The 14,106-nt window shown below is 40.8% G+C and overlaps 1 protein-coding gene across 1 annotated transcript in view; it reads left to right on the top strand.

Annotated features, from left to right (window-relative positions):
- The first annotated feature begins 486 nt into the window (after positions 1–486).
- The window catches only part of DNTT (DNA nucleotidylexotransferase), a 32,491-nt gene continuing 18,871 nt past the window's right edge, over positions 487–14,106 (top strand). Inside the window, exons 1-4 of the mRNA XM_005898843.2 lie at positions 487–689; positions 10,949–11,123; positions 11,792–11,920; positions 13,174–13,344. Of these exons, the coding sequence (XP_005898905.2) occupies positions 487–689; positions 10,949–11,123; positions 11,792–11,920; positions 13,174–13,344 (678 nt within the window). The remainder of the gene's footprint in view (positions 690–10,948; positions 11,124–11,791; positions 11,921–13,173; positions 13,345–14,106) is intronic.

Genomic DNA, 14,106 nt, shown 5'->3' with positions numbered 1-14,106 from the left:
TAACATTGCCATTTATGTAAAATCAAAACAACCACACACAACGAATAACACCCATGCAAGCTATAGAAATCCAATGTATTGCAGTGAGAGCAGAGAATGCAAACTATTCAGGAGATTTAAAAAAGCATCAAAAATAAAGACAAGAGGGGTCTAAAGAAATTTGTAACCAGGAAATTGATTAATTAATTAATAACATGGGAAGAATGATGCTTCCCTACCTTCCTCACAAAGTTATTCTTAGGGTCTGATGAGATTATGCATAGGAAAGCCAAAGTTAATTTACCATTCCCATTATGATCCCCAGACTGGACAGATGAACAGAGATAGCAGTTCCCCCTGGATCTTGGGCAGGAAGCTATGAGCAGGGCAGGGCTGGGTGGGATGGTGAGATGACATCAGGGCTCCTCGTGAAGGAGGGGCAAGCTCTCCCTCTCTTCTGGAGATACCACTTGATGGCACAGCCAGAGGCAGCATCAACGTCTTCCCATGGATCCGCTGTGCACAGCCTCCTCAGGCCCTCGGAAGAAGAGACCCAGGCAGGTGGGTGCCTCAATGGCCTCCCCTCCTCATGACATCAAGTTTCAAAATTTGGCCCTCTTCATTTTGGAGAAGAAAATGGGAACCACCCGCAGAAACTTCCTCATGGAGCTGGCTCGAAGGAAAGGTTTCAGGGTTGAAAATGAGCTCAGGTAAGACATGAATTTCAGCTTGTGAATAAGCAGGGTTTTTGTGAACAACTTCTTTGGAACCCAAGGAATCTGTGTTTTCCTCTGCAAACAGAAGAGGTGATGCTCCCACTGGGAGAACAGGTATGAGATCAAAGAACAAATCTGAGGCAGTTACTTAAGGGAAATAAGATCAGTGGGAATTTGATACAATTATATTGAAACCAGTTGGCACCAAAAGATAAAGTAATTTTTTTTTTGCCTTTCATTATTATGAGATGAAGTATCAAGGAATGATAAACAGAAACCCAGTTGGAAAGTTCAATGCTGAAACCACTGAGGTTTACTCTTGACTGAGCTGAACAAAAGCGTCACTGAGTCCAAACAAAAACTGGCAGCTGCTTGGAGGCAGAAAGAATAGTTTGGTTGGTTGGCCAGTAAGCTGCACATCTGGCTGGGCGGAAGTGGGGAGTGTCTGTGATGGGCTAGGACTGTAGTTGGCTCACCACAGGCACCCAAATGTGGCTTTGATCATGTTTTTCTGAACTGCAGTCTGAGTGGGATTCATAGAGAGAGGGATGCTGGTTAAAGATTCACGGGTGGCTCTGTCCAGGGGTGAAAGACGCCTTGCTGAGAGTGATGAGCTCAGAGCCCAAATAAGAAGGCAACTGAAGCAACCATGCAGGGTGCCTCGAATGTTCACCCACTCACATCCCAGCCTGGCCTTGCTCTTTTTCTAACAGTTATGTAAGCTCTTCATGGGTCTCAAATAGATGGAAGAGAAAACCAAACAAAATCCAGACACAAATGGTATTAGAAGCTTGGCATAAATAATTCCAAACAGAATTGCCAGAGGGCTTGTAGTGAATAAACAATGATAATTGATGCAATTGCCTGGCCTTGATTGTCCAAGGAATAGGTTGATCATATTTTTTTTTTTCAGGAAAATGTATAAGAATTCTATGTGAAAATAAATTTTTGTCTTGAAAAAAATAAGTAAAACTGACAAGCATATCCTGATGAAGTGTCAGTTACAAATTGCTAGAGAAACATATGTCAAAAGTCAATCATCAAATATGAGTCAAATCTCATAGAAACATTTAATTTTTTTTACTAAAATGCCCCATTCAGAAATTCCTGAGTATCCCATGGATTTCCTCACCCAATTTCTCTACACTTCCAGCAAGAGCTGACTGGTTTAGTTACAGCACAGCTACGAGTAATGCACACAGTGGCTGAGGCAGGTAGGTGAAGAGATGACTAGAGGCAAGTTTCTTCTTTTGACAAGAAAACCCAAGAGGCAGCTCTGCTGCCAGGGACTGAGCCCAGCTGCTCGGGCGACAGAGGAAACTGGTGCACAGCAAGCCAACTGCTGCTGCGATGTGACTGTGGCAAAGTTCCCAGGCTGGCTGCTCAGAAGACACATTAAATGCAAATGTGTTTTATGACACAAATATAAACCACAGGAAGCAGAAGTTCTAGCTCTCAAACGGAATTTCCATAGTTAGCTATATAGACTTTAATTGGAAAGGACAATGAAGATTATTACAGGGGAAAATCTCTAGATAAAAAAATCTCTAGACCTCAGAGTCTGACTCTGACCCTTCCCAGCCATGTGATGCGGGGAAGACCCCCTCTCTCCTCTCTGACCTTAGATTCTTGATAAATCGTCTAGTCTGCCTGATGTGATACCAGATGCCATGATGGATATCAGTGTACTTGGATAAATTAGAACAGCTATATAATTGTAGTGTGGCTGTTTTCTCGTTACTTAGCTGAATCTATTGACCTTTCTAGTAAAATCCTAAGAAGAGGGCTTTCTCTCCACAATATGAACGAGGTCGAGTGACACAAACTGATAGAACAAAGACAGGAAGGAAACCCATCAAATTGGTTATTTGTGGGCATGAGGGTAGTAGTGAGAGATTATGGCTGCTTTTATGCTCTATGTTTTCCAATTTTTTTACAATGAACATATTTTTTAAGTGAAAATAAAGGAAATTGTTATTTTAAAAGAAAGGATACTTCTTAAGAGGAACAGCTAGACCTCACCTTTTGATATAAAAGATTCAGAGAAAGAGGAGCTAAAAAAAGTTCTGAAAGTAGACAGTAATCTCCATAATTTCTAGTGCATTCTTTGGCTGCCAGGAGGGTTTAAATATGAGGAAAAATCTGATCCCTACTTTACCTGAACCTGAACACACAGCTTAGAATTGGTGTGCCTGCATGTATTGAGCTATCTGGAACTACTTAATTTTCCAGCATATGTATACTGTATCTTTATAGTTGGATTGGACTTCATTAATATTTATGTTATATTGCAAAAGACATGCTATTCCAAGTACCATAGGAAGCTGGTTCTTAAAATATAAATAAAGGGAGGTGTCAAGTTCTTTGAGGCATTTTTGCACATTCATTATAAAGGATACTGAATTTTATTCCATGGCCAACATCCTAAATTTTAGAGCAATTTCATAATATTCCAGTTCTCTGGGACAAGCTAGAGAAGGGTCGGAATCTAGTGTTTGTCACGTTCTTCTTTTATCCTTGATTCCAGTACTTTGAGCTGTTTTAAAACTTTATCAGCGTCAACTCTCCTCTTTTTGCATACTCGCTAAGCTTACCATTTCTGTCTTGACCTAAATTGTTGATGCTGAAAAAGAAAGAGCCGGATAGGAAGGGTGGCTTTCCATGGTTACATCAGCCAGCAGATGATCACTTTTTCTGAGTTCCACTGTTCAAGCAGAAGAAACCCATCAGAGGATACATTTCCCCTGCTTGCACCTCCATAGTTTGTCTACAAGGCTGTCTTTGAAAGGCATTGTTTGAATGAAAGCAAAATATACCACCATGCCATCACAAGTTAAGGGTTCTGTTAGGACCCAAGTAGAAGGCTTGCACCTTGTGAGCAAAGAGTTTAAAATCAGACAAGAGAGCCAGGAATTGTGCCTTTGTTTTCACTTAGCATGAAAAGATAGCATAATGTATTTCCCTGGCATGTACTCATTTTCCTCTTTTTAAAAAAATTAGAATTTTCCTACCCAACGCTTTACTTCGAGCCTCCTTGTGTCTTTCATGCTGAACCCTCTTCCCTTTTGCAATAGTCATTACTGAATAAACTCTATTCTTACTGCCTTAATGAGTGTCCAGCTTTGTTTATCTTCGACAATGCCTTATCACTTCAGATTTTTGGTGTTTGAAATAAAAATATTAAAAGTCATTGTTTGGAAAAGAAACTGAACACCAGATCAAAGAGCTATTATCTGCTCCAGAAAATATGATAGTGAACTAGTCTTTCTCTAGGCTTCTTCTAAGTTCAGTGTCCAAACACATCTTCACTGGTTTCTCATTATGTTTTTTCCCTCACTTTTTCTCCTCCAACTTTGAATGGCTTCTCCTTACACTTCTCTGCATGTAAGACCTAAGACCCATGGAAGCCTTCCTAGGGGAGGGAACTTCCTTCCTGGACACGGGGTGAGCCATGGCTTAGGGTTGGCCCCTGACTCTTCCACTTGGTTTTCTCCTTATTCCTCCCCAACTCCACAAGGGAAAGGGTGTCATCTCGGCCACTGTGTATACCTCAGCTTCATACTTTTGACAATTTTCTTACACAGAGTAGGCTTCAGGAAATATTTGCTCAAAGAATACTTTATCTGGAGAATATAAAACCAACCAAAGGAACTTATGACTACCAAGAGTAATTTTTGTCACTGAAATTTTTTTACAATGTTTGGTTACCTTTTGGTTACAGTATTACCTTTGTAATCAGTGAAATGATGAAGATTTTATTTTTGTAAGTTCAAGAGCATGCAGTGTAGACTCGAGTCCTGTTGTTGTTCTTCAGTCACTAATTGTGTCTGACTCTTTGTGACCCCATGAACTGCAGCATGCCAGGCTTCCCTGTCTTTCACTATCTCCCGGAGTTTGTCCTGCTTTGGTTCAAATTACTTATTTCAAAATTTGTGAACTTTAAATTAAGGTATATGTTCACGGTCTCATTTAATATGGGCCAAAAAATCAGGGCAAGACCCTCTCAGTCTTCAGTATATCAAGGGCTGGAAATAAAAGCTTGTTTTCACTGTTGCTGATGTTAGTCACTCAGTCATGTCCGACTCTTTGCAACTCCATGGACTGTAGCCTGCCAGGCTCCTCTGTCCGTGGAATTCTCCAGGCAAGATTCTGGGATACTGGAGTGGGTTGCCATTCTCTTCTCCAGGAATCTTCCTGACCCAGGAATAGAACCCAGGTCTCCTATATTGCAGGCAGATTTTTTTTTTTTTTTTTACCATCTGAGCCACCAGGGAAGCCCCATAAGAGTGTGGGATAAAACCAAATAAAACTACCTTGATTTTTCAGTGTCAGGGATTCTGAAACAGATTAGTTGCTAGGGAAATTGGCAAGAGGATTTTTTTTTAAACTGTAAACATCCAAGTTCAACTGTAAATAACTATTTTTAAAGTTATTGTTGACAAAATAAGTCCTGTGTCAGATGGAAAGAATTAAGAATGACTTCTCCAGGGAAAGAAAACAGTTTTAAAGACAAAGAAAAAAGCAGATGACCATCCATGAGAACTGGGGGAATCAGAGATATCATCAGTCTGGCTTCTCACACACACACAAAAAGATGGCTGCCTATTTCTTCATGAAGACTTTTTCTAATTGTGTCAAGAGGCAAGAGAAACTAGGGTAAGAAAAAAGAAAAATCAGGGATATTGGTATCTCAGAAAAAAAAATCAAAACTGAGATTTGTGAGTTAATAATCTCTCAAACTTAGAGCTTTCTAACATCTGAGGGTCATACTCATGATTCTTGTAATATCTTTTATCATGTGTATTATTATATAACTACTGTGTTTCTTTTAACTGCCCTTAGTCTGAGTCATTATAATTTATCTCTAGCTTAAGGAATAATAGCCATAAAAATCATGGGTCTGATATACATAACTTAAAAATATAGATTTAATTAACACATAAACTTCTAAGATGATCTGTTGTGTACTCCCTAAAATTGTCTCAGGTACCTGCAGAGAAATGAGTACTGGATGGGGAAACATTGCTATAACTGAGCCCCCAGTCCAGCATGGGGATCCCACCTAAGCTGGGGCAGGTAAAGACTGATCTTCCTCCAGCACTATTTCACAAGGTGGAGTTATTGGGCTGTGAGATGGTTTTGAAATACGGCAGACCCCATGGAGCGACAAGGACTACTAGGACTACTTTCCCTTCCCTTGCCTTGGGAGGGCTGGTGGACCCAGCAGAAATGGCACCATGTGACTTTTAGGGGCTGGGTCATAAAAGGCCTCGAGGCTTCTGCTGTTCCTTGGACCCAGAGCCTCAGGTAAGAAGTCTGAGTTGCCCCTGAGAGAGGCCACTTAAAGATGCTCAGGTGGCAGATGCTGCTGAGCCCAGGCTCCCAGCCACCCTCACCAAGGTGCCAGACTCTTGGGCTGCATGGAACATCAGTGCCTCCATCAGCTGCGTATGGAACAGAAGGATGGCCCCAACTGAGCTGCCTGAATTCCTGACCCACAAATTGTGAGGCATTGCATTTTAAAAGCTATTACATTTGGGGATAGTTGGTGTTGCACCAGTAGATAACTAGAAGTGACTGACTACCATATGTCAGAATCACCAAGGGAACTTGTCAAAATGTGTATTTCTGGGCCCTAGGTGAGATTTACTGAATCTGAATCTTTGGTAATAGGACCCAGGCATCTGAATTTTAGGCCAGCATCCTTGGTGCCTCTAGCAGACACTACAATTTTAGAAACATTCTTTCAGAGCTATTCAGTTCAGTTCAGTTCATTTCAGTCACTCAATTGTGTCCAACTCTTTGCAACCCCATGGACTGTAGCACACCAGGCTTCCCTGTCCATCACCAACTCCCAGAGCTTGCTCAAACTCATGTCTGTGGAGTCAGTGATGCCATCCAACCATCTTATCCTCTGTTGTCCCCTTCTCCTCCTGCTTTCAATCTTTCCCAGCATCAGGGTCTTTTCCAATGAGTCAGTTCTTCACATTAGGTAGCCAAAGTATTGGCGCTTCAGCTTAAGCATCAGTCCTTCTAATGAATATTCAGGACTGATTTCCTTTAGGATTGACTGGTTGGATCTCCTTGCAATCCAAGGGACTCTCAAGAGTCTTCTCCAACACCACAGTTCAAAAGCATCAATTCTTCGGTGCTAAGCTTTCTTTCTAGTCCAACTCTCACATTCACGCATGATCAATTCATTGTACCAGTGGTCTCTTTGTTGACCATTACTATGAATATTGCCATGAGCTGGGCACCAGACATGATTATCACCAGGCAGGTTATAACACTGTCCCTGCCCTCAAGGATGCCAAGGACCAAGCCAAGTACATTTCAATTCAGCACCACTTAAAAAAGAGGGCCCTGCATGGTTTTCCCTGGGGGAAGCTGAAGGCCAAAGCCTAGTTCAGAATATTTGTAATTGGTTCACAACTTCCCAAACCTCGTCCAAGGCACTATTAATTTGTCATGGCTAAGAAACCAGGTGACTTAGAGAAGGGAATCCACTGATATTTCAGGAATGGCCATCTCAGCAGGGCCTTGGGGTCTTTAGAAGATGTTGAAGATGGCTGCCTGAAGCTTGCTGCCACCTTTTATCTTAAGAAGAAAGCCCAGGCCTTCAAGGGCAAGGCACAGACCTCTGCCGCAATCCCAGGTTTATTTGTCTTTGAAAATGACATTCATGCATATTTGTTCCCTTACACAGAAAACTGACAGTAAACAATTCATGACAGAAAGTGAGAAAATATAGAAAAATACTTAAAGCAAACAAACAAAACCTCACACAGGGGTCTAACCACAGTCTAGCAGAACGTTAGGAGATTGCACACCTGGGTTTGAATCTTGCCTCCATGTGACCTCTGCGGGCCTTGGTTTTCTCATCTTCATTGTGATAATGATGGTGATGTTGATGATGATGATATTCATTCTGATGTTATTCCTTTTGAGAAAAGGAAATGTTCTCATTGGAAAAAGCACAGAGTCACAGAGGGGTAGCTAAGTGTGGCCCAGCACACGGGTTTTATTTTATTTTTTGGCCACGCCACACAGGATGTGAGATCTTAGTTCCTGACCAGGGACTGAACCCATGCCCCCTACTAGTCTTAACCATGGACCATGAGGGAAGCCCCCAGAACACAGGTTCTAGATTAAAATGGACCTCAGATTAAATCCTTGCTCCACCAGTTATTAGCTGGGTGAATTTTTAATGTCTCCCAAGCTCTCTTTTCTTATTATTAGAGACAATCATACCTACCTATCTCATAGAATTATTTACAATTAAATGAAGTAGTGTATGAAATTGATCTACAATGATTCTGGCACATGGTGATGTTCTATTAGTATCTTCAATACCAGAGTGCTCAGGGCAGAGAGAAAACCATTATATCAGCAAACAGCTGTCACAACACAGCAGTAAGACATTGTGTGCAGAACACACCAAAGCGGGTGACCCTCCTTGGTAATCCTGTCTGCTAATGGCTCAGCATAGACAGTGAACAAATGCTTTATTGTCATGGTCTGCAATGGAACCCACAATATCTCTGAGATGCGCCTGTACTATGATGTCAAAGTTTCTAAGACTGACTTTCAATCTCTTACTTTGTGGGAACCGGTGACAAACAGTAATGAACTCTGAATAGCACAATGTGTGGTTTGTTTGATTTTTTTTTTGTTTTTGTATGTACTTGATAATTGTTGTTGTTGTTTTGTTTGCTGGTTGCTTAATGAGCAGGGGTTGGAAATCCAAATCAGAATCTTCTTTCATATGCTGCATAGCTTATATTCCTGAATAAGCTTATATGAATTCAATAGGAGATGCACATGGTCCTCATCAATAGGGTGAGCTCAGACACCCCCACACTGTCCTGGGGAGTCCCAGGTGAGGAGGCACTGTGGGTGGTGGTACATGACTGGATGATGAGGGGCCTAAATTTAGAAGTTGAGCCCCAGAGCTCTTCCTCAGCGCTCTCATCTCTCTCTGAGGTTTAGACAAAACCCTATTTAGAAGAATAATAGTACTAATAAGCATAATAAAAAATATATTAATAACGTTTCTCTTCAAAGGGCAGAAACATAGAAAGAATCATACTGTCTAACCCTATTGATTCTTCTGTGGTTTTCTTCAAGTCTTGAGATAGACAATCTTCCAAGAAGTTGACTATAAGTAGTCTTTGAAATCATATGCACCTGGAATAGGGCAGCAGCTAGCTGTCTTCCCTTGGCCCTTTTAAAAGGTGGTTTTATCTCGACTATTTTCTGCCTGGGCCTGCTGCACATCCTGCCATCTAGATGGTCTCAGCTCTGGTCTCCAGTCCCACTTCCCTCCTAGCACCAGCCCCAGAACCCAACTGTCAGCCAAGTATTTTTATTTGGATCTCCAGCCATCCTTTCAAGGCAGCTTGAAATAAACTTCAATTTTGTTCCCCCACCCCTTCCTCCAAAGAGATGGAACTTCCTAAATCCCTATTTCTACCAAAAGTGATAACACTTGAGTGTGATAGATAAGCTGGAGTAATAGTTGAGTCTGTTCCCCACTTCACCTTTTATAGGTGATGCCAGCTGTCCATCATATGTCTCCTTTGCCTTCCTTTCTAGCACTGTAGGAACCAGACTGAGGTTTAAATCATCTTATATCTGGTCCAGTGATTCATCTTCTTAAGTAGCTCCTCAAAGCTCCCCAACCCATGACTCCCCCTCCAAATCATTGTGTATACCAGATTAGTCTTTTAAAATAACACTGGAATGCTATCCATGTCCTGCTCACAAAAAACTTCAGTGGCTCCATAATCCTAGAACATAAGATCCAGCTTTCTCAGCCAGGCTTCTAAGACCCTCTGTAATGTGGTTAACCCACTTGCTCAGTCACATCTACAACTACTTCCCAACAGAAATTCTTCATTCCAATCCAGGCCACTCTCCTTCCTTTCCTCTGACCTTTGAACCTTTTCTTCCAGGAGGATCTATAGTGCTACTTTCTTGGTACCTTATCCCTCCCATGCATCCAGACTAGGCACAAACAAATCCTGCTTTTCTACAAAGCCATCCACCTCTCCCAGCCCACACTAAATTATTTTCCCTCTTTGTATACCACTTGCAGGTCCTGCCTATGCCGTAACGTATTAACCAGCTGTTTCACAGAAGATGCTGATGCCCAGAAACATTCCTTTTCTTGTTTGGTACCCAACCCCTTCCCATCACCACCACAGGGAACCTAGGGCTGTGACTAGAACAGTGAACCAAGAAATACTTAGTGAATCTAAGAGTCAATCAAGAAAAGGAGAAGGAGGAAGAAGAAGTCAAGCAAGAGAAGTGGGGAAAAGAAGAAAAAACAATTCTATGTTTTTCTCTTCAATGCCTATATACGCTATTTGCTTTTGCTATTTCCCAGATTTGTAGACAATTTGAACTGAAGGAGCCCTAAAAATTATTAGTTCCAGTGATATAATGCTGATTTCGAAGATTTGTTTAAAAATAGAAACAACATATTGACCAGAAAAGACAATCAAAAAGGATAAATGTCATTTACCAGCTGTGTGACCTTCAGGGTGTCCTTAACCTCTCTGTTCTTCAGTTTCCTCATTTTTGAAGTGTGGCTAGTATAATATTTACTTAAAAGCTATGTGAGTATTAAAAGAGATGATGTATGTGAAGTACTTGGACAGTGCTGAAGCATGCTAAGTGCTCAGTACTTTTTTAGGGAAAAGATACAGGGTCTTACAACACAGAGTTGTGCTTTGAAAAACATGAAAAGCACTATTTCCCAAAGGCTGGCCACCACCTATTAATGGCTGTGAGATCAATTTAGTGGGATGTTACATCTATATCAGCATCTACATCTATATCTATTTTGGGTCATGATATAAAATGTGTTTCTAACTGTGGATCACATACAAGTTTGAAAGGCACCAGATTAAAACCCTCTGCAAAATAAAAATGAAACGGTACATCAAAGCCACAGGCAGAGTGCAAGGTGCTAATTTAAGAACGATTTCATCCTCTATCTGTTCTGGACCTTTGTTTTCCACTAACATCACAATCTTACTAATGTTTTCTTAAGTTTTCTTGCATCTGATATGTAACATAGACCATGTCGCTATGCTAATTGAAGTTGAATTCTCTGGCATGGACGCCTAGGTTCTCCATGCCTATGGTCAGGTCTACTGTGCATCTTTCTCCATCAGATGGAATGCTCTGAACACCTCAGGGAAAAGAGGAGAGGTTCTCATTTTGAAAGTCTCTGTCTTATTCTGCAGTGATTCTGTCACCCACATTGTAGCAGAAAACAACTCTGGTTCAGAGGTTCTCGAGTGGCTTCAGGTACAGAACATAAGAGCCAGCTCGCAGCTAGAACTCCTTGATGTCTCCTGGCTGATCGAAAGTATGGGAGCAGGAAAACCAGTGGAGATTACAGGAAAACACCAGCTTGTTGTAAGTGTCCTGAAAGTGGTTGTATGTGGGCTATAGACTCAACAGACTTGAGTTAAACCCCAGGTTCTCTGCTTGCTCCCTGTGTGAACTTTGGCAAGTCACTTAGCTTCTCCGAGCTTCAGTTTCTTCCTTTACATTATGAGAACAGTAGTGTCTGCCTATCTTGTAAGATGACTTATGAGGATTAGAATAACACACATGGAAAGTGCTTAAGACTGAGCCTGATCTATATATGCACTTAATAAATGGTAGCTATTTTTACAAACAAGTCTATACACAAATATTTCAAAATATTGAAGTCTTGATGTTCTAGCAGCCAGAAAAGTAGAAGGTTCTTATTTTTTTCTTACCATGATAATTTATAAAGAAAAAAATTAAATTCTTAGTTCCAAACCCTTCACCAATGGATCCTATGTAAGTTCACAGAAAAGGAAAATGATATTTAATCGGTAATTCTTTTTCATGTTACTTTTTCAGATCACAAAAATAATACATGTTAATTATAGCAATTTCAAACATTAGAAATGCATATAACATAAAACTTGAGCCTCCTATAGTATTATTCTCTTTCCAGAGACAATTACCATTGAACTGCCTCTTATTATTCTTCATATACATCTATTACTACTAATTTTTTATTTAAAATAGATGCTTATACATTTGTTTAGGTGAGAACAGACTATTCAGCTACCCCAAACCCAGGCTTCCAGAAGACTCCACCACTTGCTGTAAAAAAGATCTCCCAGTACGCGTGTCAAAGAAAAACCACTTTGAACAACCAAAACCACATATTCACGGTAATGGAGCTTTATAACAACAACTATAGCAAACGTAAGGCTTGCTGCTTCTTTCTGTGGATCTCCAATTAAACTATGAGCTCTCTTGAAAATCTAGGAAGGTTTTCCCCATTCTTACTCACTCCCCTAACATGATCTCTGGTTCCTCTTTCTGTCAAGAATGGGTCTCCTTCTATTACGGAAATAGACAATATATTTAGAGCATAGTCTTTAGACAAAGTAACTTAATGATTTATTGGGAGTTGTTATTAATGGATGCAACACTTATCAAAGGCAAATATTCTGAATAACTAAATACATACTGTAATTAGTCCACTACATAGTAAGAGCAAATTGCATAGAAATGGCAATTGTGCATAAACAGCTTTGTTGGGAAGACATAAGATTGAGAATCAGTAGACCTGGGTTCAGCCTGGTAGTAACTATCTTGGGCAAGTCATTTTCTCTCTCTGAGCCTGTTTCCTCATCTGCTTAATAAACAATTAGGTAGATCATCTCTAAAGCCCCATTTAGCCTTGAAGTTTCATAATTATGCTTCAAAATGACCCGAACAAAACCATAACTGCTTATCCTCCAGCCTACAATCAGTAGTCAAATGGATAAAACATGCATTAGTAGATTGAATACAGAACTTCTCCTTTCTAAAATTCTAGCCCCAGGTGTCCAAGGAAGACCAGGAAATTGCAGCTACTGAGCACCCCGAGGATCATGCCACACAGCTGTAGCTACTTCCTCCTCTGCCAGAAATGCAGACATGCCCTACCTTAAATAACCCTGCCTTCGGGTTTGTGCCACTTCTGATCATACCCATTCATTCAACAAGTCTATACTAAGTGCTGACTCTGTTTCACCAACAAGCTAAGAGAGAGGATTTTCCAGTGATCAAGGCAGAATCCTGGCCACAGGCTGGTGGGAAAGTCAGCAAACAGGGAAGGATCATGCCAAGTAATGACTAGGAAGATGCAATGAGCAAGAAGTCATTTTTCAGTTAAATCATTCCTAAATATCTAATGGCAGAGAATTCCAAGTTTCCTTACAAAGCATGCTGTGGCCTGTCTTTTCAACTCAACTCCGCTCATCCAACCAGGGAGAAGTGAAAACGTACAGGACACCCAATCCTGACCTTTGAGGGAACAGTCACGAGGCGTTCTAATATTTAACAGAGAACAAGAGGCATTTGCAAGGGACTGCTGGCTTGGGGGTTAGGGGCTAGGAAACAGACTGTGTTTTGCTCATCTGGTTTTATTCTTTAGGATGCCTTTGAGATACTGGCTGAAAATTCTGAGTTTAAAGAAAATGAAGTCTCTTATGTGACATTTATGAGAGCAGCTTCTGTACTTAAATCTCTGCCATTCACAATCATCAGTATGAAGGATACAGAAGGAATTCCCTGCCTGGGGGACAAGGTGAAGTGTATCATAGAGGTAAGGGTAGCTCCTAACAGGTAGCTACTGAGGGAGGGAGAGAGATGCAATTAATAAATTTTCCTGTTAACTATATAGATGTGGTATTCATTACTTATTTTCATTTATCTCTGATTTATATTATATGGATATATATTATATCACACATATATATATATTACATAGATAGCTACACATGTATATGTGTCATTCATACCCCAATATTATCTTACTTGGAGCTATGTGGGGCCAGCTAGTGAGAAAATAACTCTCCTGTATTATTAATCACAGTGAAAGTCTCTAATGACCTAAAAGCTCAACAGGAGGGGATGCTATGAGTTAAAACCCAGGCTGTGTGAAGAACCTCAGTACCATTCAGCAGACATTGCCCTCCAGAATTGTGGTGGGTATGAGGGACAGTGGAGCTGATTCCACATCCCCGCCTGTGTGTTCTAAGAGGAGAGCCAAGGATGGTTAGTTATTTATTAAATAATGTTTAAGGGTTCCTGGCAAGGCAAATTAGTCATCCAAGAGGAAGTTTCAGTATAGTCAGATGCAAGGCAAATTATTCAAGGGAGGGAAATTAATCCCAACTCTATTTAAAGGAGGTTGGATGGCTCTGGTGGGGTTTCCCAGGGGCTTCCCAGGTGGCGCAATAGTAAAGAATCCACCTGCCAATGTAGAAGACAAAGGAAACATGGATTTGATTCCTGGGTTGGGAAGATCCCTTGGAGAAGGAAATGGCAACCCGCTCCAATATTCTTGCCTGGAAAATTCCATGGA

This window comes from Bos mutus, chromosome 26, assembly GCF_027580195.1.
Source record: "Bos mutus isolate GX-2022 chromosome 26, NWIPB_WYAK_1.1, whole genome shotgun sequence".
NCBI classification, from domain to species: Eukaryota; Metazoa; Chordata; class Mammalia; order Artiodactyla; family Bovidae; genus Bos; species Bos mutus.
This window is presented reverse-complemented; position numbering and strand designations above follow the sequence as displayed.